This window comes from Carcharhinus amblyrhynchos, chromosome 4 (genome assembly GCF_965287045.1).
Source record: "Carcharhinus amblyrhynchos chromosome 4, sCarAmb.v2.hapA, whole genome shotgun sequence".
In the NCBI taxonomy this organism is placed as follows: domain Eukaryota; kingdom Metazoa; phylum Chordata; class Chondrichthyes; order Carcharhiniformes; family Carcharhinidae; genus Carcharhinus; species Carcharhinus amblyrhynchos.
The window spans coordinates 55,156,146-55,176,729 of NC_137327.1; the positions used below are offsets into that span (position 1 = coordinate 55,156,146).

General features: G+C 41.9%; 1 protein-coding gene across 6 annotated transcripts in view; it reads left to right on the forward strand.

The window, feature by feature from the left end:
• Positions 1-20,584, forward strand: part of ndrg4 (NDRG family member 4) — a 167,067-nt gene that overhangs the window by 87,402 nt on the left and 59,081 nt on the right. For all 6 annotated transcript variants that reach the window (XM_080187193.1, XM_080187190.1, XM_080187191.1 and 3 more), the window contains one exon: positions 6,087-6,192. In XM_080187193.1, the coding sequence (XP_080043319.1) occupies positions 6,087-6,192 (106 nt within the window). The remainder of the gene's footprint in view (positions 1-6,086; positions 6,193-20,584) is intronic.

Here is a 20,584-nt window from a genome sequence, read left to right on the forward strand (position 1 = left end):
AATGCACCTTCTGTGGCTATTAAATTCTGAAGTACAACTCAAACCCTGAACTTCTGACTTGGGTAGAGGGCTCCCCACTGTGCACTCCCAGTAGGTAAAAAAACAGTAAAATTGGAGAAACGAGAATGCTAGTCTGAGCTCTTCTTGTGCACATTAAAATGGAACACAATTAAAAACTGGGAAATAAAAATATTGGTTCAAACTGTTTTTTTCTATTGGGCTGGACTCTCCCATTAGAGAAAATAATTATTCTTGATCTATCCTGTCAAATCTTTTATTTATCTGAATCACCCCTTAACTTTCTATGTTACAGGGAATGCTCTGCTTTTACCCCTAAGAAGAAAGGTCAAGGATATAGCCAGCAATAGATGCATCTTAAATTAGAATTCTTCCTCCTGAGCCTTATTTAGGATATGTTTCCAACATGACTGATTTGACATGAAGGGAGAATTGGACACTGGGGATTGTCGACCTACCTAGTCCAAAGGCTGAGCCTGGAATGCCAGACCCTCATGGTGAACTTTGAAATGATATATGGCTGGTGGAGGACCCAGGACATGAAATGGAGGTGGTCTAACTTAGTCGCACGGGTTGACCTCAAAGTGAATAAGGATCATGACTCCTCCCTCACTGGGTCTGCCAGTGGATGTGTTCAATTCTGTGTATATATGTGAATATAGCCATATGTGAATATAGCCATATGTGAATGTACATTTATAGGAATGTGACGCTGTATGTTGAGTATAGATATGAGGGTGATCACACAAAAAAGATTTAAGTCCAGAATGAGCATGAAAATGGAACAGCTTCAAACCTGCTTTTTGGAAGAGCTCAAATCTGCAATCTATTTCTTGACTGTAAGGGGGGCTTAAATTGCCTGAACGCCGGCTGAGAGCAGCAGAGGATGCAATTGCACATGTGCAGGTCTCTAGTAGCAGAGGCCTGTCACTCAGCCTTTGCTGCTCTCAGCCAGTCTAAACAAAGCATCACCCCAGTCACCACATTGGCTCACAGCCTACGCCCCCATCCACCTGATCAATTGACCCCGCACCCCCATGCCCTGACTGATTTTTTTTTTCCCATCCCTCCGCCCCGATCACTGGACTAAACTCTCTGCAATAGCCAGCCATGATCATCCCAGTGATCCCTAATGCAAAATGGTAGCAGGCCCCCCCACCACTGACTAGCTGCCTTTGGTCTGGCCCCGCGGCAGTAGACTCTGCCCCCTTGGCACTACTCGGTTGGTGGCCAGTGGACAGTGCCAGGTTGCCCTTGGCACTGCACAAGGAACACCACTCCCCTTGCACCTGACCTTCGTCAATGGCCTCCAGTTCTTATGGAGAGGCCATCACAACTGGTCCCCGTTGTTGGGAACCAACTGTGATCCTCGCCAGAGAGAACCCCTCCAGGCGAGGCCACAGAGGGAATTGACCATGGACAATAATGTCCCAGACTCATCATATCAATGCAAAACATATTCAAATTTAATTTGGATAAATTATTCAGCTTTGTGCCAAGAGTCAGAATATCAATTGCAGTAAAATCATGAGAGGCGAGAAATCGGGCGCAAACCTGATTTCTCAGTTCTTGTGTGATCATACCAGCTCACCCACCCATCAGCCAGTGGGACACAACAGCAAGATCACCCCCATGGTATCTTAGTAAGTGTGTGTATACATAAGAATGGACATCATTAATCAGACATGTGTAGAATATAGATATATTTGGATGTCTGTTTTGTGTGTGTTTATAGTTGTGTCTACATGCATTTGCATGTATATGTGCATGTGGATTTTTGTGTGTATGTGTGTGCTTGTCAATATGTGTGCCTGTGTATTATTCAGCTGTGGCTCAATGGGTCATTGTTTCAGACTCTGTTCTAAAACTTTGAACATAAAATCTGGCTTGACTCTCCAGCCCAGAACTTAGGGAGGACAGTACAGTTGGAGGTGCCACCTTTGATAAACCAAAGCTGTTCTGCCCACTCAGAGCACAAGAAATAGGAGTAGGCCATTCTCCTCCTTCAGCCTTCTCCACCATTCAATAAAATCAGGACTAGAATGACTGTGGCCTTAACTCCACTTTCCTGTCTGCCCCCTAACCCTTGATTTTTTTGTAGATCATGGTTCTGTCCAACTCAGCCTTGAATATATTCTTTGATCTGGCCTCTACTTCTCTTTCAGACAAAAAAATTCCAAGATTAATATGCCTCAGAAGAAATTTCTCCTTATCTGTCTTAAATTCAATTTCTTCCAATAGTCTGAAGAAAGTGTTGGTTAGGTGCATCGGCCATGCTAAATTTTCCCTCAGTGTAGCCAAACAGGCGCTGGAGTGTGGGGACTAGGAGATTTTCACAACAACTTCATGTAAGCCTAAATAAATAAGGTCTCTTATTCTGAAAGTGTGCTCTCTAATTCTAAGTTCGCCCATGAAGAGAAACATTTTCTCAATTTACCCTGACAACCCTCCTCAGAATCCCATTTGTTTCAAAAAGATCACCTCTCATTCTTTTAAGCTCCAATAATTATAGGGCCAACATGCTCAGCCATTCCTCATAAGACAATCTCTTCATCCTAGGCATTAAACTAGTGAATATTCTCTAATCTGCTTCCAATACAAGTATAGCCATCCTTAAATTCGGAGACCAAAACCATGCACAGTATTCTAGGTTTGATCTCACCAACCTTATGTACAGTTGTAGGGAGACTTGTTCCTATTTATATACTTCACAGACAAGACCTCTTCCTTGATAACCGTCATTACATCCCCTTGCAATAAAGGCCCAGCATTCAATTTACCTTCCTATTGCACGCTAACATTTTGTGACTCATGCACAGGGACATCAACATCCCTCTATTACAGCACTCTGGGATCGCTCCTTATTTAAATAATATTCTGCTTTTCTATTCTTACTGCCAAAGTAGATGATCAAATGATATTCCATCAGCCAAATTTTATTACTTTACATATATATCCTGTTTCACACTCAATAGGTCTTCCTCACAATTTGCTTTCTTATGTATCTTTCTGTTAATTTGTATTACTAAACTAATGAGAGTTTGTCGTGTATAAAGAAGTGAGTGGTATGTAGATATATTGTGACGTAATGAAATGCACAGGATAAAGAACAGCAGAAGGAAATTTGGCTGAATCACCTGCATTTTTTTGTACCAGGTTCAACCTCCTGCTGGGGAAGGGGGTAAAGAAGAAGACCATGGCCAGAATCCTCCCCAAAAAATTTTAAGTGTTAAGTTTGCCTGAAAACTGGAGTAATTCACATTGTTTTTTTCAGTGGGAATTCAGAGAAGAATCTCCCACATTTTTCGAACTGCAGAGATCACTAGCACGTATATCATTACAAATCAGTGGGCAGAGCCTATCCCCATTTTAGAGGCCACTAGCATAACTCTGAGCAGGCCACTATGCATGCATTGATTTTGTCAGCACCAAGAGCAGCGCATGCGCAGTAGCTCTGCACTGCTGTCCTCCCGATTGTTGGCCAGCCTCATGATCCTTGTAATGCTGGTTTCCCCTGAGTCCCCCCCCACAACATATGACCTGATTGCTGGCCCCCTGACCATTCTCCAGCCAGTCCCGAATACCCCTCTCCTGGTCTGCCCCGATCTCCAGCTCCCCCCAACAGCCTGCAGTCCCAACCCAACACCCCCCCCCCCCAACCCCCCCACCCACCCACCGACCTCCTCCACTGAGAGTGAAAACAATGGTTTCAAATGATTCTTCAGACCTGCAGGCTGACCACCACAGCCCATCCTGATCACTGGTCTCCCTCCTTCTCCCGCTGATCCTGTCTGCAGAGTGACAGTGGGACCCCCCCACCCCAACCGATTGTTCCACCAGGCCCTGCACCTCTTAGTTCCACCCCCGATAGGCCCTTGGGCACTGGCACTTTACCCCTTGAGGGCATAGGGGGCACAGACTGGCATTGCCAAGGTGCCAGTGCCCAGGAGGCCTGCTGCCCTGCCTCTGGGGTCCCAATTGCCCTTTCCTTCACTCCAGCAGGGTCAGGCTGTTAGTTTCCCAGTGGTGGGGAGTTATTGTAATCCTGCTGGAGTGAACCACTCTCGTGGGTGGGGAGGGGGGGAAATAATAATGGACCTGGAGACTTCAGACGTAGGTGGAGATATAGGTCAGGAAACATAAGAATGATGTGTGAATGGGATTTGTTGCCAGTTATGTTGGAGAACAGAGTTGGATGAACAATGAACACAAATTTATGGTGAGTGGAAAATGGGGAACTGACCAGATCTTCGTTGGGATAGTCAGTTCTGTAGGTAATAAAGGTATGACTGAGGATTTCAGCAGTAGACAGGTTTTAGCAGAGATGGGAAATATTGTAGAGTTGGAAGCAAGCATGTTGAAGGGTTTGCTGAACAGATACATAAACAAGGAAAATCTCCTTTAAAATAGACCACTGATGTGCTTGATGGGTATCAGGACAAACTAAGTTACCTCCCACTTAGTGTACGCTTCCCCTTGAAATGGAGACCATTTGAGATGTTTGCAGAATCTGCCAACACTAGTTCTGGAGGATTTTACCTGATCTCTTAATAGAACATCAATGAGAGTTCAGGAGAATCATTTGAAACCATTGTTTTCACTCTCAGTTTATAGAATGTCTGGTTCCAGTAGGGCACTTTTTAAATTTTAAAATGTTATACACTTGTCATCATGAATCTGTTTATCACATTGGCCAGGAATTTGCAGTTGAAGTAACTGAGTATTCAGCAGTGCACCATCATTGGAAATTAGTAACTTCCTGTTTGAGGTACTGTCCTCCATAAACGCTGCTGCAATAGCATCTCACTGAGAGAATCAACATTGTAATCCATTAAACAGCATGAAATTGCAATACTTAAGCCACTAAACACGCCAGAAAGATTTAGGGCTTATTTGTCCAGGTGTAAGTTGAAACATAGAAAATTTATAGAATAGAAGGCAGCCATTTGTTCCATCATGTCTGTGCCAGCCACAAAGTGCTATCCAGCCTAATCCCACATACCAACTCTTGCATTGTGTAACTCTGCAGACAGTGACACTTCAAATGCATGTTCAATTTTTTTAAAGTGTGTTGAGGGTTTCTACTTCTGACCCTTTCTGGCAGTGAGTTCCAGAGCTCCATCAACCTTGGCTAATAAAAGAAAGTATACTGTGCCTTCTTAACTGTCTAGATCAGATACTGAGTGTATTTGAGCAAGGAATACTAACAACAGAAAGATGAGATCCATAAGTGTGCATTAATTAACAATTAAGGGCCTCAATTGGCAGTGGAACAGGAAAGCTGTTTATGGGCCTTCCCACTATGGAATTAATCAGATCATTGGTGAGAAAGCAACAGAATCTCATCTCTCACCTGATTAAATGCACTCACCATCAGCAAATTTTGCTGCCCATTATGAATGAATATGAGTTTATGACTTTGTTTGCTTGTGAGAATATGAGGATATTTATTCCTTCTTCTGCGTCTAATAAATTTACATGTGTTTATCTTAATGTAAGTGCCTTTGTTTGATAAAATAACTGCATTTGTAATAGTGACTATGGTTATCACGAATTATTTGTATATGTTTACGATAGTGAATGTAATTTCAGTGGATTTATAATGGATGTATTACAGAGGAGAGACTTTACAGTAACTGGTACATTAAAAATTAGGAAGGGTGTGGTTCAGTAATTATATGGTGGTGCATTGCAGGAGATGGATCAGTGTCATCATTAATTTTAAGGAGGCGAGCCTGTATAATCACTTATGATTTCATGAGGTATATGATGGAAGATCTGTATAATCACTGAATGAATAAGAAGTCTGTAAACAATCATTGATTATTGCTGAGGAAAGAGACATACTACCAAAGTTTTCATCTGAGACTCTTCAGAACAAAAAACTTCAACAGCATGTCTTTTTTTTTCAACAATACTCAAGTTCTTTGCCATCAAATGACTAATTGCTGATTATTTTTACAATGGATTTGTTACAGAATGTGGGTCTGCATTATCATCAATTTTGAGTGGTGGGTGAAAAGAGGTGTTTCCAGTCACTGATTGCCACTTTTATTAATCCTCAACAGGAGCATGACATTGAAACTCCCTATGGAATATTACATGTGGTGATCCGTGGTGCACCAAAAGGAAACCGCCCGGCGATTCTGACCTACCATGATGTTGGGATGAACCGTAAGTACAACTATTTACACTGCTCACCTTGGTGAAAACACATGGTTCAGACTTATTGCATGGTAAATGAGTAAAAGGGAAGGGAAGTGATACAATGGATAATTTACAACAGGAGTGAATGGAAAGTGGTATATTCAATTGGAATTCTATACGACGGGTTGAATAGGAAATGGTTTTGCCCACTGAATTACACATATTGGAGGCAGGTGAATGGGAAACGGTTCGGTCTACTTCAATTTTATGTAATGAATTGAATAGGAAGGGGTTTCATTTGTTAGAATTCTATATGGTGGATTGAATGTTTGGTCCATTGGAATTGTACTTAATAGAATTGAATGGGAAGGGTTTGGGTTATTAGAGTTCTATATGTTGTGAGTGAATGGGAAAGATTTGTGCAATTGGAATTCTATAAGATGTGATTGGACGAGAAGGGGGCCTCAACTATTGAAATTCTATGGGCTGTGATTGGATGAGAAGGAGGTCTTGGCTATTGTAATTCTATAGAGTTGTGTTTGGATGGGAAGGGGTTTGAACTATTGGAATTCTATAGGTTGTGAGTGAATGGGAAGGAGTTTGGACTATTGGAGTTCTATGGGCTATGATTGAATGGGAAAGTATTTGGGCTACTGGAGTTCTATAGATTGTGATTGAATGGGAAACAGTGATCAGCCATGAACTTATTGACTGGTGGGGCAGGCTTGAAGGGCTAGATGGCCTACTCCTGCTCCTATTTCTTACGTTCTTATGGGAAGGGATTTAGGCTATTGGAGTTTTATATAACAGACTGAATGGGAAAGTGTTTGCTCTTTTTGAATTCAATAATCCAATAGGATTAAATGGCAAGAAATTTGGCTGATGAAAAGATTTACATTTGAATGAAAATTACGTGTGCTGTGGGTTTCCCACTAGCCTACTAAATGGAGGCAAAGTTTAATGATGAACCAAATCATCCAGATCAAATGACATGTTTGAATTTTGGTCTGTGCTGTGCTAGCTGATGTTAACTAAGCAAACCATATTGGTGATACGATTGGCCAACTACTTCTGGATTAAGGAGATGGAAGGGAAAACAGCCATGGGTCACAGTGTTCATTGACAGTTTCTTAGTGGTACATATATAGATAGCTTTAAGGACAGAATCAGATACAATTCTAATGTAACCCCCTGCCTTTGCTCTCAGTCTGCTAACCTGCTGGTAATCACTCATCCGGCTGACAGGAACATCGAAATTGCTGCGTAGTAAAAGACCAAGCTGTACCTAGTTTGCCTTCCACCATCATGATACAATAATAGAATTGTTGGCTAAGTACAGCAAACAATCTCTATCATTTAGTCTACAAGAGACCCAGGGAGAGAAGAAAACCGCTGAGTTTTGCGAATCCATAGGTCTAATGTCATATTTTCGGCACAAGCCACTTACCACATCACCAAAATGTTACTTTCTGAAATAAATTAAATTTGAATAAAGCAATGCTTATTGCTTGTACCAGCTTCCTAAGAAGTTTGTTCCATAGATTCATTGAAATAATATTTTTGCAGATTAAATTTACCTCTCCTCCCCTCAAGCATAGGATCATAGAATCCCTATAGTCCATTTGGCCCATCAAGCTTGCAATGATCCCATCCAGGTCCTATCTCTGTAACCCCACCTATTTACCCTGCTAATCCCCCTGACACTAAAGGACAATTTATGGCAAATCCACCTAACTTGCACACCTTTGGACTGTGGGAGGAAACCGGAGCACCCAGAGGAAACCCACGCAGACATGCGTGGCAAACTCAACATAAAGAGTTACCCAAGGCTGGAATTGAATCCGGGTCCCTGGCATTGTGCCATCGCACTGCTGTTAAGCAGAAGGAATATTCTTTGATTCAGTGTCAAGGTCACATTTGTCATGCTTTTCATTTTTTATCCCTTCAGTATTTTAAAATCAACAATCATATCACGTCTCAACCTCCTCTTTTCCAGTGAGTAACTGTCCATTTACACAATAGTTCCATATAACCTCTATCCCTCATTCATGGAGATTGACCATTCCAGACAAGATATTGGCAAGTAGCTTCAAAAGAGGATACTTCAGAAAATAGCTGTCTTTCGTTTCCCATGTAAACTGCGGCTTCCTATACCTTGTTATTTATGGCTTCACTCTGAAGTGTACACTTCTATTGAAAGAACAGTCTTTAATGAAAGGATTGAAGAATGACAGTCAGTCATGGGATCCCTGTTAAACAGCAAGCTGCATGAAGGACTTGAGCTTTGCCTGGCTATGTTACAAAATAAATCCATATTAAATTTGTATTGATGAATTTAATTTGGACAGAATATTTATTTTATTAAATAGAATGCTAGGAGGTGGGAATCAGGTCACAAAATGGTGAACTTAACTTTTCTGGTGGAGAAACAATTTTCCTGTGCCTTCCCAACTCCACACCATTTTAACATGGCCTTTTGGCGAGTTAGGAAGGCCTTGGGTGCAAAACACACACAACTCATCAGAGCTCGGGATTCCCATTGAGGACCACAGGAGAACTGTATCTCCTCCAGAATCTTTTTATGTGTTTGTGTTTTGAGTCCTAAAAGATATACTTCCCACACTGGATCTTCAGAAATGGCTTGAATCTATTCTCTGCTGGGTCTCTGGATTATTAGTCTAGTGACAGTACCACTATGCCACTGTTTTTTGTTTATTTACAAACCTAAATGACTTCTAAAACATTTATTTTTAATGCACTGAAGCAGTTTTTTCTCAGTTCAGTGATATTGGGTTTGAATAGATTACTAAGAGGTTTAATTTTTTTTTCCCAATGATTTTTAAATAAATCCCATTGCTATTACATGGCTCCCGAGGATGGCAATGCATACCAGGTGACTGGCTTTGGAGAAAACATGGAAGGTGGCGTATGGAACTTCTGAGGGAACCTAGGGTGGCATGGTAGATCTCACAGATCATGAACTTGGCATACTTGATCTAAGGGGAATGGAGTGGCATGGGGGGTGGGCAAAGAGGGGGTATGGAGGCGGCATGAGAGATTTTAGGGGGAATGAGGCAATAAGGGGTGACTTGGCGAAAAAGGCACGCTCGCCTTTATTAACCGGGGTATAGGTTACAAAAGCAGAGAGATCATGGAGTTGTATAGAGCTTTGCTGAGGCCATGGCTGGAATACTGTGTGCAGTTCTGATTGCCACATTATAGGAAGGACGTGAATGCATTGGAAAGGGTACAGAGGAGATTCACCAGGATGTTGCCTGGGATGGCATATTTAAGCTCCACTAAGCTCTAAAGAGAGCTTAGATAGACTTGGGTTGTTTTCTCTGCAGCAGAGAAGACTGAGGGGTGACCTGATTGAGGTGTTTAAGATTATGAGAGGCATGGACAGGGTAGATAGGGAGTTGCTATTCCCCTTAGCTGAAGGGTCAGTTACGAGTGGACATAAGTTAAAAGCATGTAGGGGAGATTTGAGGAAAAACTTTTTTACCCAGAGGGTAGTGATGGTATAGAATACACTGCCTAGGAGGGTCTTGGACGCGAGATGCCTCACATCCTTTAAAGTACCTGGATGAGTACTTGGAACACCATAACATTCAAGACCATGGGCCAAGTGCTGGCAAGTGGGATTAGGTAGAAAGAAATCCCACAACACCAGCTTAAAGTCCAAGAAGTTTATTATTAGGTAGGCAGGTTAGAGCCTTTCATGCATCAGTGCAGACTCAATGGGCCAAAGGGCCTCTTCTGCATTGTAGTATTCTGTGATTCTGTGATGGAGGTGGGGTGAAGGAGGTGAGGTTTAGGGGCCTTTAAATAATGTTGGGAGCTGAGCTGCTGTGTTAGAAACTATGGCAGGCCTTCTACCTGGCCCATCTCCACAACCACACTTTTTTCTTACTACTTCACAGCTTTCAAAGTGCACCAGAAACACAATGCTGATGTGCAAAGCCAAAAATGGGTCAGTTGTGCATTTTGCAAGGTGCAAAAAAGTTTTCCCAGTCCGCATGAAAATTTGAGCTCATTTCTAACTTGATTCCCTTTCTTATTTTTTCTTGGAAGCTTATATATGGAGTAAAGGCACATTTCTATCTGTCAGCATTACATGTCAGTGTTACAGAGCAATTCTGCATTAATAGCCTGATCACACAAAGATGGAGGGAGGAAACTGTAGTTATCCAACAGAACTGAAATTTCCAGTCAGTTTGATATTGAACCTGATTCAAGGACTCTCCGCTTTTCATCCACTTACGTGAGAAATGATTTGGAATTGCCCCCAAGATATTCTCTTATAAGAGAGGCTCTATTTTTGGTGCTTCCCAAACCTGATAGATTACTACAATCATTCAACTTTGAAATTCCAAAGCCTTTGTCATTTGGACTCAGATAACATGTTCAAGTAATATTGAAATTAAGTACCATAATGTGCTTTCCCTGATCATCATTTTCTACAGATTTATGTCTTTTAAAAATACTTCTCTTTGTAATTTAGCCTAGTGCAAAAGTAAAATGCGAAAGATGGCCAAACCATGGCTTATAAGGGAAATTAGAGATAGTATTAGATCCAAGGAAAAGGCATACAAAATGTCCAGCAAATCAACAGACCTGAAGACTTGGAGCAGTTTAGAATTCAGCAAAGGCGGGCCATGGGATTAATTAACAATGGGAAAATAGAGTGTGAGAATAAGCTTGTACGTAATATAAAACTGACTCTAAAAATTTCTATAGGTATATGAAGAGAAAAAGGTTGGTGAAAATAAATGTAGACCCCTTACAGTCAGAAACAGGGGAATTTATAATGGGGAACAAACAAATGGCTGACCAACTAAATACCTACCTTGGTTCTGTCTTCACAAAAGAGGAACAATAATGTACCAGAAATGTTGGAGAACACAGGGTTTAGCGAGAGGGAGATCGGAACGAAATCTCTATTAGTAGAGAAATTATGTTGAGGAAATTGGGATTGAAGGATAATAGATCTCCAGGGCCTGACAATCTACACCCCATGTGAAGGAGTGACCCTAGAAATAGTGAATGCCTAGGTGGTCATCTTCCAGGATTCTACAGACTCGGGAAAAGTCCCTGCAGATTGGAGGGTAGCGAATGTAACCCACAATTTAAAATGGGAGATAGAGAGAAAATAGGGAATTATAAATTGACCTACCTCATAAAGTTGATCATAGCTACACCCTAGCTATGACTATAACACCACATTCTGCACTCGCTCCTTTCCTTCTCTATCTATGGTATGCTTTGTCTGTATAGCATGCAAGAAACAATACTCTTCACTGCATACCAATACATGTGACAATAATAAATCAAATCAAATGCTTCAGTGTGATTTGGACAAACTAAGTGAGTGGGCACATGTGTGGCAGATGCAGTATAATGTGGATAAATGTGACGTTATCCACTTTGCTAACAAAAACAGGAAGGCGGAGTATTATCTAAATGACTATAAATTTAGAGGGAGGAATGTGCAATGAGACCTGTGTGTCCGTATACAGTTGCTGAAGCATACCTGCTGGTGCAGCAGGTGGTAAAGAAGACAAATGGTATGTTGGCCTTCATAGCGAGAGGATTCGAGTACAGGCACAGAAATGTCTTGCTCCAAATATACAGTGCCTTGGTGAGGCTATACCTGGAATATTGTGTGCAGTTTTGGTCTCCTTATCTGAGGAAGGATTTTCTTACTATAGAGGGAGTGCAACAAATGTTTACCAGGCTAATTCCTGGGATGGCAGAACTGACATTCGAGGAGAGATTGAGTCGGTTAGGATTATGTTTGCTGTAGTTCAGAAGAGGGGGGATCTCATAAAAACCTATTAAATTCTAACAGGACTGGACAGGGTAGATGCCAGGAGGATCTTCCTGATAGTGGGAGTGTCTAGAACCAATCTAAGGATAAGGTGTAAACCTTTTAGACTGAGATGGGGAGAAATTTCTTCACCAAAGAGTGGTAAGCCTGGAGAATTCTCTACCACAGAAATCAGTTGAGGCCAAAACATTTTCAAGCAGGACTTAGTTGTAGCACTTGAGCGGAAGAGATCAAAGTATATGGAGTGAAGATAGGATTAAGCTATTGAGTTGGATGATCAGCCATTATCACACTGAATTGTTGGAGCAGACTTGAAGGGCTGAATACCTACTTCTGCTCCTACTTTCAATGTTTCTACAAAATGTGTGGCTTATTAACATAGTGTTAATCAGCTTGACATCAAGGCAGCATTTGACAGAGTGCAGCATCAAGGAGCCCTAACAAAACTCAAGTCAATAGGAATCAGGAAGGAAAACCCTCTGCTGGTTGGAATCATATCTGGCACAAATGAAGATGGTTGTGGTGGTTCAAGGTCAATCATCTCAGCTCGAGGAGGACATTACTGAGGCTTTCCTCAGGGTAATGTCTTAGGCCCAATTATCTTCAGCTGCATCATCATGATCTTCCTTCCATCATAAGGTCAGAAGTGGGGATATTCACTGATAATTGTACAGTGGTCCGTATAATTTGTGACTCTTCAGATATTGAAGCAGTCCATGTCCAAATACAGCAAGAACTGGGCAATATCCAGGCTTGGACTGACAAGTGGCAAGTAACAGTCACATCACAAAAGTGCCACTCTATGACCATCTCCAACAACAGAGGATCTAACCATTGCCCCTTGACATTCAGTGGCATTACCATCACTGAATCTTCTATCAACATCATCAGGCGGGGGTTTACCATTGACCAGAAACTGAACTGGACTAGCCGTATAAAAATACTGTGGCTACAAGTGCAGGTCAAAGGCTTGGAATTCTGCAGCATGTAACTCACCTCTTGATTCCCCAAGCCTGTTCACCATCTACAGGGCTCTAATCGTGTATAATGAAATACTGTCCACTTGCCTGGATGAGTTCAGCTCCAAATCACTCCAGAAGCTTGACAACATCCAGGACAAAGCAGCCCACTTGATTGCTATTCCTTCCACAAATTTTTCATCTCTCCACCACTGATGAACTGTGGCAGTCATGTGTACTATCTACAAGGTGCGCTGCAGGATCTAACCAAGGTTCCTTAGGCAGCACCTTCCAAACCCATAACCACTACCATCTAGAAGGACAAAGGGACCAGATACCTGAGAACAGCACCACCTTGATGTTCCCCTCCAAGTCAGTCACCATCTTGACTTGGAAATATATCACTGTTCCTTCACTGTCATTGGTTAAGATCTTGGAACTTCCTCCCTAACAGCACTGTTGTTGTCTCTCTACCTTGGGGACTGCAGTGGTTTAAGAAGGCAGCTTCTCAAGGGCAACTAGGGATGGGCAATAAATGCCAGTGACACCCTCATCCCACAAATGAATTTAAAAAAAAATTAAAAAGTTGATGTTACTTGGGATACAATTTTCTATGGGTTCTGGCAGGGTGGGGTAGGGTATGTCCTGATATTTGCACTGGAGACTGAGTGAAATGTTTACCCATCCACCTTGTTCATCAGAGTCTGTGTGTCAGCCTGCCAATGGCATGTGTCACAAGTAATCTGAGTATGTTCAGGTTCTGGTCATTGGAGACTCGAATGTGAGAAGTGCTGGACTAATGACAATCTCAGCAAGAACCAGAAATGCACTGAGAGAAAAAAACTGGGAGAATAAAGAATATCTTACTGTGGATTACCCCAGCTTTATCTCAACAACAATTTGTATTTATAAAGCACTTTTAATGTAGCAAAATGTCCCAAGCACTGCACAGAGGCACCCCAAGACATGACACTTAGCCACAGAGCGATGGTGGCTTAGTGGTAAGATCACTGGACAAGTTAGTAATCCAGGGGATATGGGCTCAAATCCATAGCATAGCAGCTCGGAGAATTTAAATTTAATAAAATCTGGAATTGAAGCTCGTCTCAATAATGGTGATCATAAAATTATTGCTTTCAAAAAATCCCATCTGACTTACTAATGTCCTTTTGAGATGGAAATCTGTCAAGTCCACATTTAGTCTGGTCCACATGTGACTCCAGATCCTGTAATTTGGTTGACTTTTAACTGACCTCTAAAATGGCCTACCAAGCCACTCACGTCAAAGGCAATTGATTTAATTTGATTTATTATTGTCACATTATTACTTAGTATACAATGAAAAGTATTGTTTCTTGCACACTATACATACAAGATAATTAGTGATGGGTAACAAATGTTGGCCTTGCCAGTAATGCCCACATCCTACGAAAGAATAAATAAAACATAGGGAGGTATTAGCATAAATGATCAGAAGCTTGGTCTAGAGTATAAGTTTTTTAGGGTAGCAGAGTTGTAGATGATCTCATGTTTAAAGAGGGTAGAATGTAGGCTGGCAAGGAGTGTGTTAAAATATTCAAATCTGGGGTAATACACATATCCACGATAATAAGGTTTTACAGCGATGAGCTGAGAGCCATGTAGACAACATCCATTGCAATCCCCTCATCAATCCTCTTCGTTACTTCCTCAAAAAATTCTAAGTTAGTAAGGCACAACCTTCTCCTAAAAAAAACCATGCTGATTATCCCTGATCAATTTGTACTTTGTAAGTGATAGTTTATAAGAACTAGGAGTAGGAGTAGGTCATCTGGCCCCTCGAGCCTGCTCCGCTATTCAATAAGGTAATGTTTTCATGAATCCAGCTTCACTTACTCACCCGCTCACCATAACCCATAATTCCTTTACTATTCAAAAAGGTATCTATTCTTGCCTTAAAAACATTCAGTGAGGTAGCTTCAACTACTTCACTGGCAGGGAATTCCACAGATTCACTACCCTTTGTGTGAAGAAGTTCTTCCTCAACTCAGTCCTAAATCTGCTTCCCCTTATTTTGAGGCTATGCCCCCTAGTTCTAGTTTCACCCGCCAGTGGAAACAACTTCCCTGTTTTTATCTTATCTATTCCTTTCATAATCTTATATGTTTCTATAGAATCTGCCCTCATTCTTCTGAATTTCAATGAATATAACCCCAGTCTACTCAGTATCTTCTCATAAACCAACCCTCTCAACTCCAGAATCAATCTAGTGAATCTCCTCTGCACCCTCTCCAGTGCCAGTATATCCTTTCTCAAGTAAGGAGACCAGAACTATACACAGTACTTTAAGTGTGGCCTCACCAGCACTTTATACAGCTGTAATATAACCTTGCTGTTTTTAAACGCCATCCCTCCAGCAATGAAGGACAAAACTCTATTTGCCTTCTTAATTATCTGCTGCACCTGCAAACCAACTTCTTGAGATTCCTGCACAAGGACACCCAAGTCCCTCTGCACAGCAGCAAGCTGCAATCTTTTACCATTTAAATAGTTCATTTTGCTGTTCTTCCTACCAAAATGGATGACCTCACATTTACCAACATTGTACTCCTTCTGCCAGATCCTTGCTCATTCACTTAGATTATCTATATCCCTTCACAGACTTCCAGCATCCTCAGCACACTTTGCTCCGCCACTATCTGTCTCTCAGAATTAATTTCAATAATTTGCCCACAACCGCAGTCAGACTGATCAGCCTATGGCTTTCTGGCCTCTCATGGGTGCTATTTTTAAATAATGGTACAATGCTCACAGACTTCCAATCCTCTGGGACCTCAATGATATCGAGTGAGGATTATAAAATGGTCATAAGAGCATCCATTATTTCCTCCATGGCTTCCTTCAACAGCCTCCATCTGGCTCTGGTGATTTATCCATCTTCAAGGATGCCAGTCCCTCAATATTCCCTCTCATTAACCTTGTATATAATTGTACATAATATTTCATACATTTCTTCAACTATGTCTATATCATCTCTCTCCCTAGTGAAGAATGAGTATTTGAGAACTCTGCCCACATCTTCATAATTAACCCACAAGTTACCATGCACATTTCTGATAGGCCGTACCTTTTCCTTAGTTATTCTCTTGCTCTTAATGTATTGGTAAAACATCTTGGCCTTTTCTTTGATTTTTACCTGCCAATGTTTCTTGTATCCTCTCTTTGCTTTCCTATTTTTAACTTTTACTTCACTTCTGCAGTTTTTATACTTCTGTAGGCTCTCTAATGTATTAAGTCTTTTGCGACTGTCATGAGCTTTCTTTAGCTTGGCCTATATGAATCCTCGTAAGTAGGGGGTTATAGAATTGGTAACACAACCTTTTTTCTTTGTGGGGACATGTCTACAGTAGAATTTCACCTTTGAATGCCTTCTACTGATTTGATACTGTTTTCTTTCTAATAGCTATATCCAGTCTACATTTCCCAGCTCACTTCTCAGCTTTGTAAAATTTATCTTCCCCTAACTTAGAACTTTTACTCTGCTTCTGTCTTTATCCATTTCTATTATGTACTAAATCTAATTATACTCATTATCTCCCAAATGATTCTCTCCGCTCCCCCCCGCCCCCCAATCCCCGATTGCCCCATGCTACTTCAACCACTTGCCTAGCTTCATTTTCTAAGACGTTCTCCTAAATGAAATCTAAGTGCTGCCACTAGAGGGAAAATTGGTGCATTTGCTGTGGGCGCTGACAATGGCACTGAGGTGGAAATCAATGACCTTAAAAGTGAAAAAACTGCCCTATGTGAATCATGTCAGTTGAACTCAGCAGATGTATGAGGCTCCTGAATCAGCAATCAGCTAAGTAGCTGACATTCAAGAACAGTTCCATCTCTTTTCTCTTTGAGAATAACTGAAGGAAGAATGACAGTCTCACGTTAATGGAGCAAGCACTTGATCTTGCACCTTTTATGAAACCAATCTTTGTATTTATAACTATGGAATTACTTCTAACTGTCTCAACTGCAGTAAGATCAAGAAAAGCTCGTTGAAACCTGTGACTGAATTGCTCCCCAAATATTGAGATCATTATAAGACTAAGTGGATATTGCACACAATGTACATTTAAAATATGTGATATCACTGAATCAAACTCATTAGAATTGCATCTCAATGATTCCATCTTTCACACATATCCATGATAATAGAATGAGGTCTATTTTTAAAATTGTGCCTAGTATAGGAGCAGATGTATGGAACAGCCCAATAGGGTTTGGAGTTTGTGTACAATAAAGCAGAGAGATATAGATTAGCACATACAATGTTACCAATCTCAGCTTATTATTGGAAGGTGAACACTTCCTGCGCAGGGAAGGAGAATCAAGTAGCAAAATCGTGTAGATAGAGTCTGGTACTTTAATTAACAGTTCTCAAATGCAGGATCTGACATAATTGTAAGGTCGAGTTCAAATCCAAAGAAGTCATAACAGAAGGCAGATTTGTGAAACTGCTAAGAGCTAAGGAAATACCAAATGAGCTGATGTTCAAATGGACAAATTCTGCATCCTTATCGCATATATTATTGCACCCTCCCTGCCACCCCAGTTAAATGAATTTCCCTTCAACTCCCCTTTAATCCTTCAGCCCATCACTGCCCATGCTGCTGACCACCTATCCTCCAGTCCCTCTGGTAAAGGCCATCACATCTGGTCCCTATTGCTGGCATGTGTCTCTGGAGTCATATGTAAGCCAGATCAGGTAAGGATAGCAGATTTCCTTCCCTAAAGGACATTAGTGAACCAGATGAGATTTTACAACAATCAACAACAGTTTCATGATTATCAATAGATTCTTAATTCCAAATTTTTATTGAATTCAAATTCTATCATTTGCCGTGGTGGGATTTGAATTTGGGTCCCCAGAACATTGGCTGAGCTTCTAGATTAATAGCCTACCAATAGTACCACTAGGTCATTGCAATCCACCAACAGAGGCATAGCACAGTGGTTTTGTCACTGGACTAGTAATTCAGGGATCCATGGTAATTCTCTGGGAACTCAGTTTCAAAACCCACCCTGGAAGATGTTGAAATTTGAATTTAATAAAAATCTGGAATTAAAAGTTTAGTTGTCCATTTGTCATAAAAACCCATCTGGTTCACTAATGGGAAGGAAATCTGCTGTTCTTCCCAGTCTGGCCTACATGGGACTCCAGATCCACAGCAATGTGGCTGACTTTCAAGATGCTGCTCAAAATCTACATCCTTGACCACATCTTTGACCATCTGCCCAAATATGTCCCTACGCAGTTTGGTGTCATTATTTGTTTTACAGTGTCGCTGTGAGGTGCTTTGGGACGTTTTATTAGATTAAAGCTGCAATATAAGTGCAAGCCTTTATTGAGACATGGAAAGAGGATGCAGTAACAAACAAAGGGATTGAAGTCTGCCTTTCTTACCCAATCTAGCTGATAGGCCATTTTACATCCAAATCTTCCCTCTTAACTACCCTCCGAAATGGTCCAGCAAGTCACTCAGTTGTACCAATTAAAAGGCAATTAGGGATGGCAGTAAATAATGGCCTTGCTAGTATTGCCCAAATCATGTGAATAAATTTTAAAAATGGTGCAATCCACTCCAGCTGATGGGATGGCTTCGTATCTCAGGTTGAGGGAGAGGACAATCAAGTCTGGATTGTTGCATTGGTTCGTTGTTTAGTAAATTCCTGCTGTGAGGTGCACAGGTCTGGATGTCAAATGAGGGACTGGAAAGATTGGGTTCTGCATGGAACAACCTCCCAACAATGGCTACACATGGTGAATTGTGGAGGGACTGCCAGTGTCTGTGGGACTGAACCATGACAGTCTCAACTGGTCTCTCAGTCTGTTCCTAGCTTCCTGTAGCGTATATATGTTTGTGTATTTTAGAAAGCACAACTCCAGTTTTGCAAGTCCGAAAATGTTGCTTTAAACTGTTTTGGTGCAGAGGTTTATTAAGATGCAGAGCACGAAGAGCTGCTGCTGTTTGAGACTGGTTGCTGTTGTGGGAATGTAACTCATTAAAGGATTTGGAAATGATGGACGAAGGTCATGAAACCAATGGGAGTTGTCCTTAATTGCTGCTTCTACAGATACTAAGTCTGCATTTTATTTTTTAATGCGGCTGAACTGGTATTGGTGGAGCCAGTAGAGGTCACCTTGAAATGTCTATAAATAGGTTGGAAGATCAGGATTGCAGTCAAAGCCAAGTCTTAAGTAGGAAATTCAAGTACAAAATTAATTTACTTAAGATATATCAGTCAGCAGGGTGCTGGGTTCATTTAACAAGGTATAGTGAAAAGGATCAGTCTGACAACAGCAATCAGAGGCTTATATCTTTCTGCAACAGGTGATCTTGCTCTTCATTCAAGGGATGCAGTCATTGTTGTCCATTCCTAATTTCCCTCAAGCCGACAGTGATGTGCTGCCCCTTCATGAACTGCTGCACTCAGATTACTGAAGATACATCTACTGTGCTGTTAGTCAGTGAGTTCCATGGTTTTGGGCAATGATACATTTCCAAGTCAGGATGGTGTGTGACTTGACTGGGACATTGCAGGTGGTGGTGTTCACATGCACCCTTGTTATCTTTGTCCTTTGATGTGATAGATATCACATGTTTGGAAGGTGCTGTCAAAGAAGCAACCACAGATAGAGACTATGTACTGGCACAGTCAGAGGGCAGAATTCACCCAAAAAAAATTTAAGTGTCGAATTCATATGAAAATTGGAGTGATTCATGTTCGTTTTTTTTCAGATGGACTTCAAACAATAATCTCCCGTACTGCAGAAGCCACTAGCATGAATATCATTAAGTTTCAGGGACAGGGCCTATCCCCACTGGAAAGGCTGAAATCAATGCATTGAATGGGCTACTGCGCGTGGGCCGATCTGTCAGTGCTGAGATCGGCACATGTGCAGTAGCCCCACACAGATGGCCTCCCGATTGCTGGCCTGCTCAATCGCTGGCTAGCCCCACGAACCCCGCAATGCTGGCTCTTCGCCCCTCCCGCAGCCCAAATACTGGCCCCCTGACCACTACTGGGCCCAACCCCCATCACCTCCCAGCCTGCCGCGATCTCCAACTCCACCCCCAACAGTTACCCTCCCCTCCATACCCACGGCAGTGCTGATCCTTCCAGCAGGCTGATCACCCTCCCCTCCAGCCCCGATCGCTGACCTCCGTCCTTTCCCCACCGATCCCAGTGCAGAGTGGTAGCAGGACACCCCACTCCCACCGATCACTCCATAGACCCCACCTCATCACCCTGCTGTCCCCTAGGCTCTACCCCCTTATGCCCCTCCCCTATGGCAATGTCCTATGCTGATGGGCAGTGCCAAGGTGCCCTCTGGGCAGTGGCAGTTTGCCCCTTTGACAGTGCCAGGGGACACATATTCTCACTGCCAGGGTACCAATGCCCAGGGAGCATCACCAGCCCTGCCACCTGACCCCCTGGGGCCCCTGGTTGCCCCTTCTTCACTGCAGCAGTTTCGGACCGTTAGTTCCCCACAAGTGGGGAGCTAGTGTAATCCCTGCTGGAATAAAATATTCTGGCAGGGTGGGAGACTTTAGTTCTGGGTCCGCTAATCATATTCATGTAATTTTAAAATAGT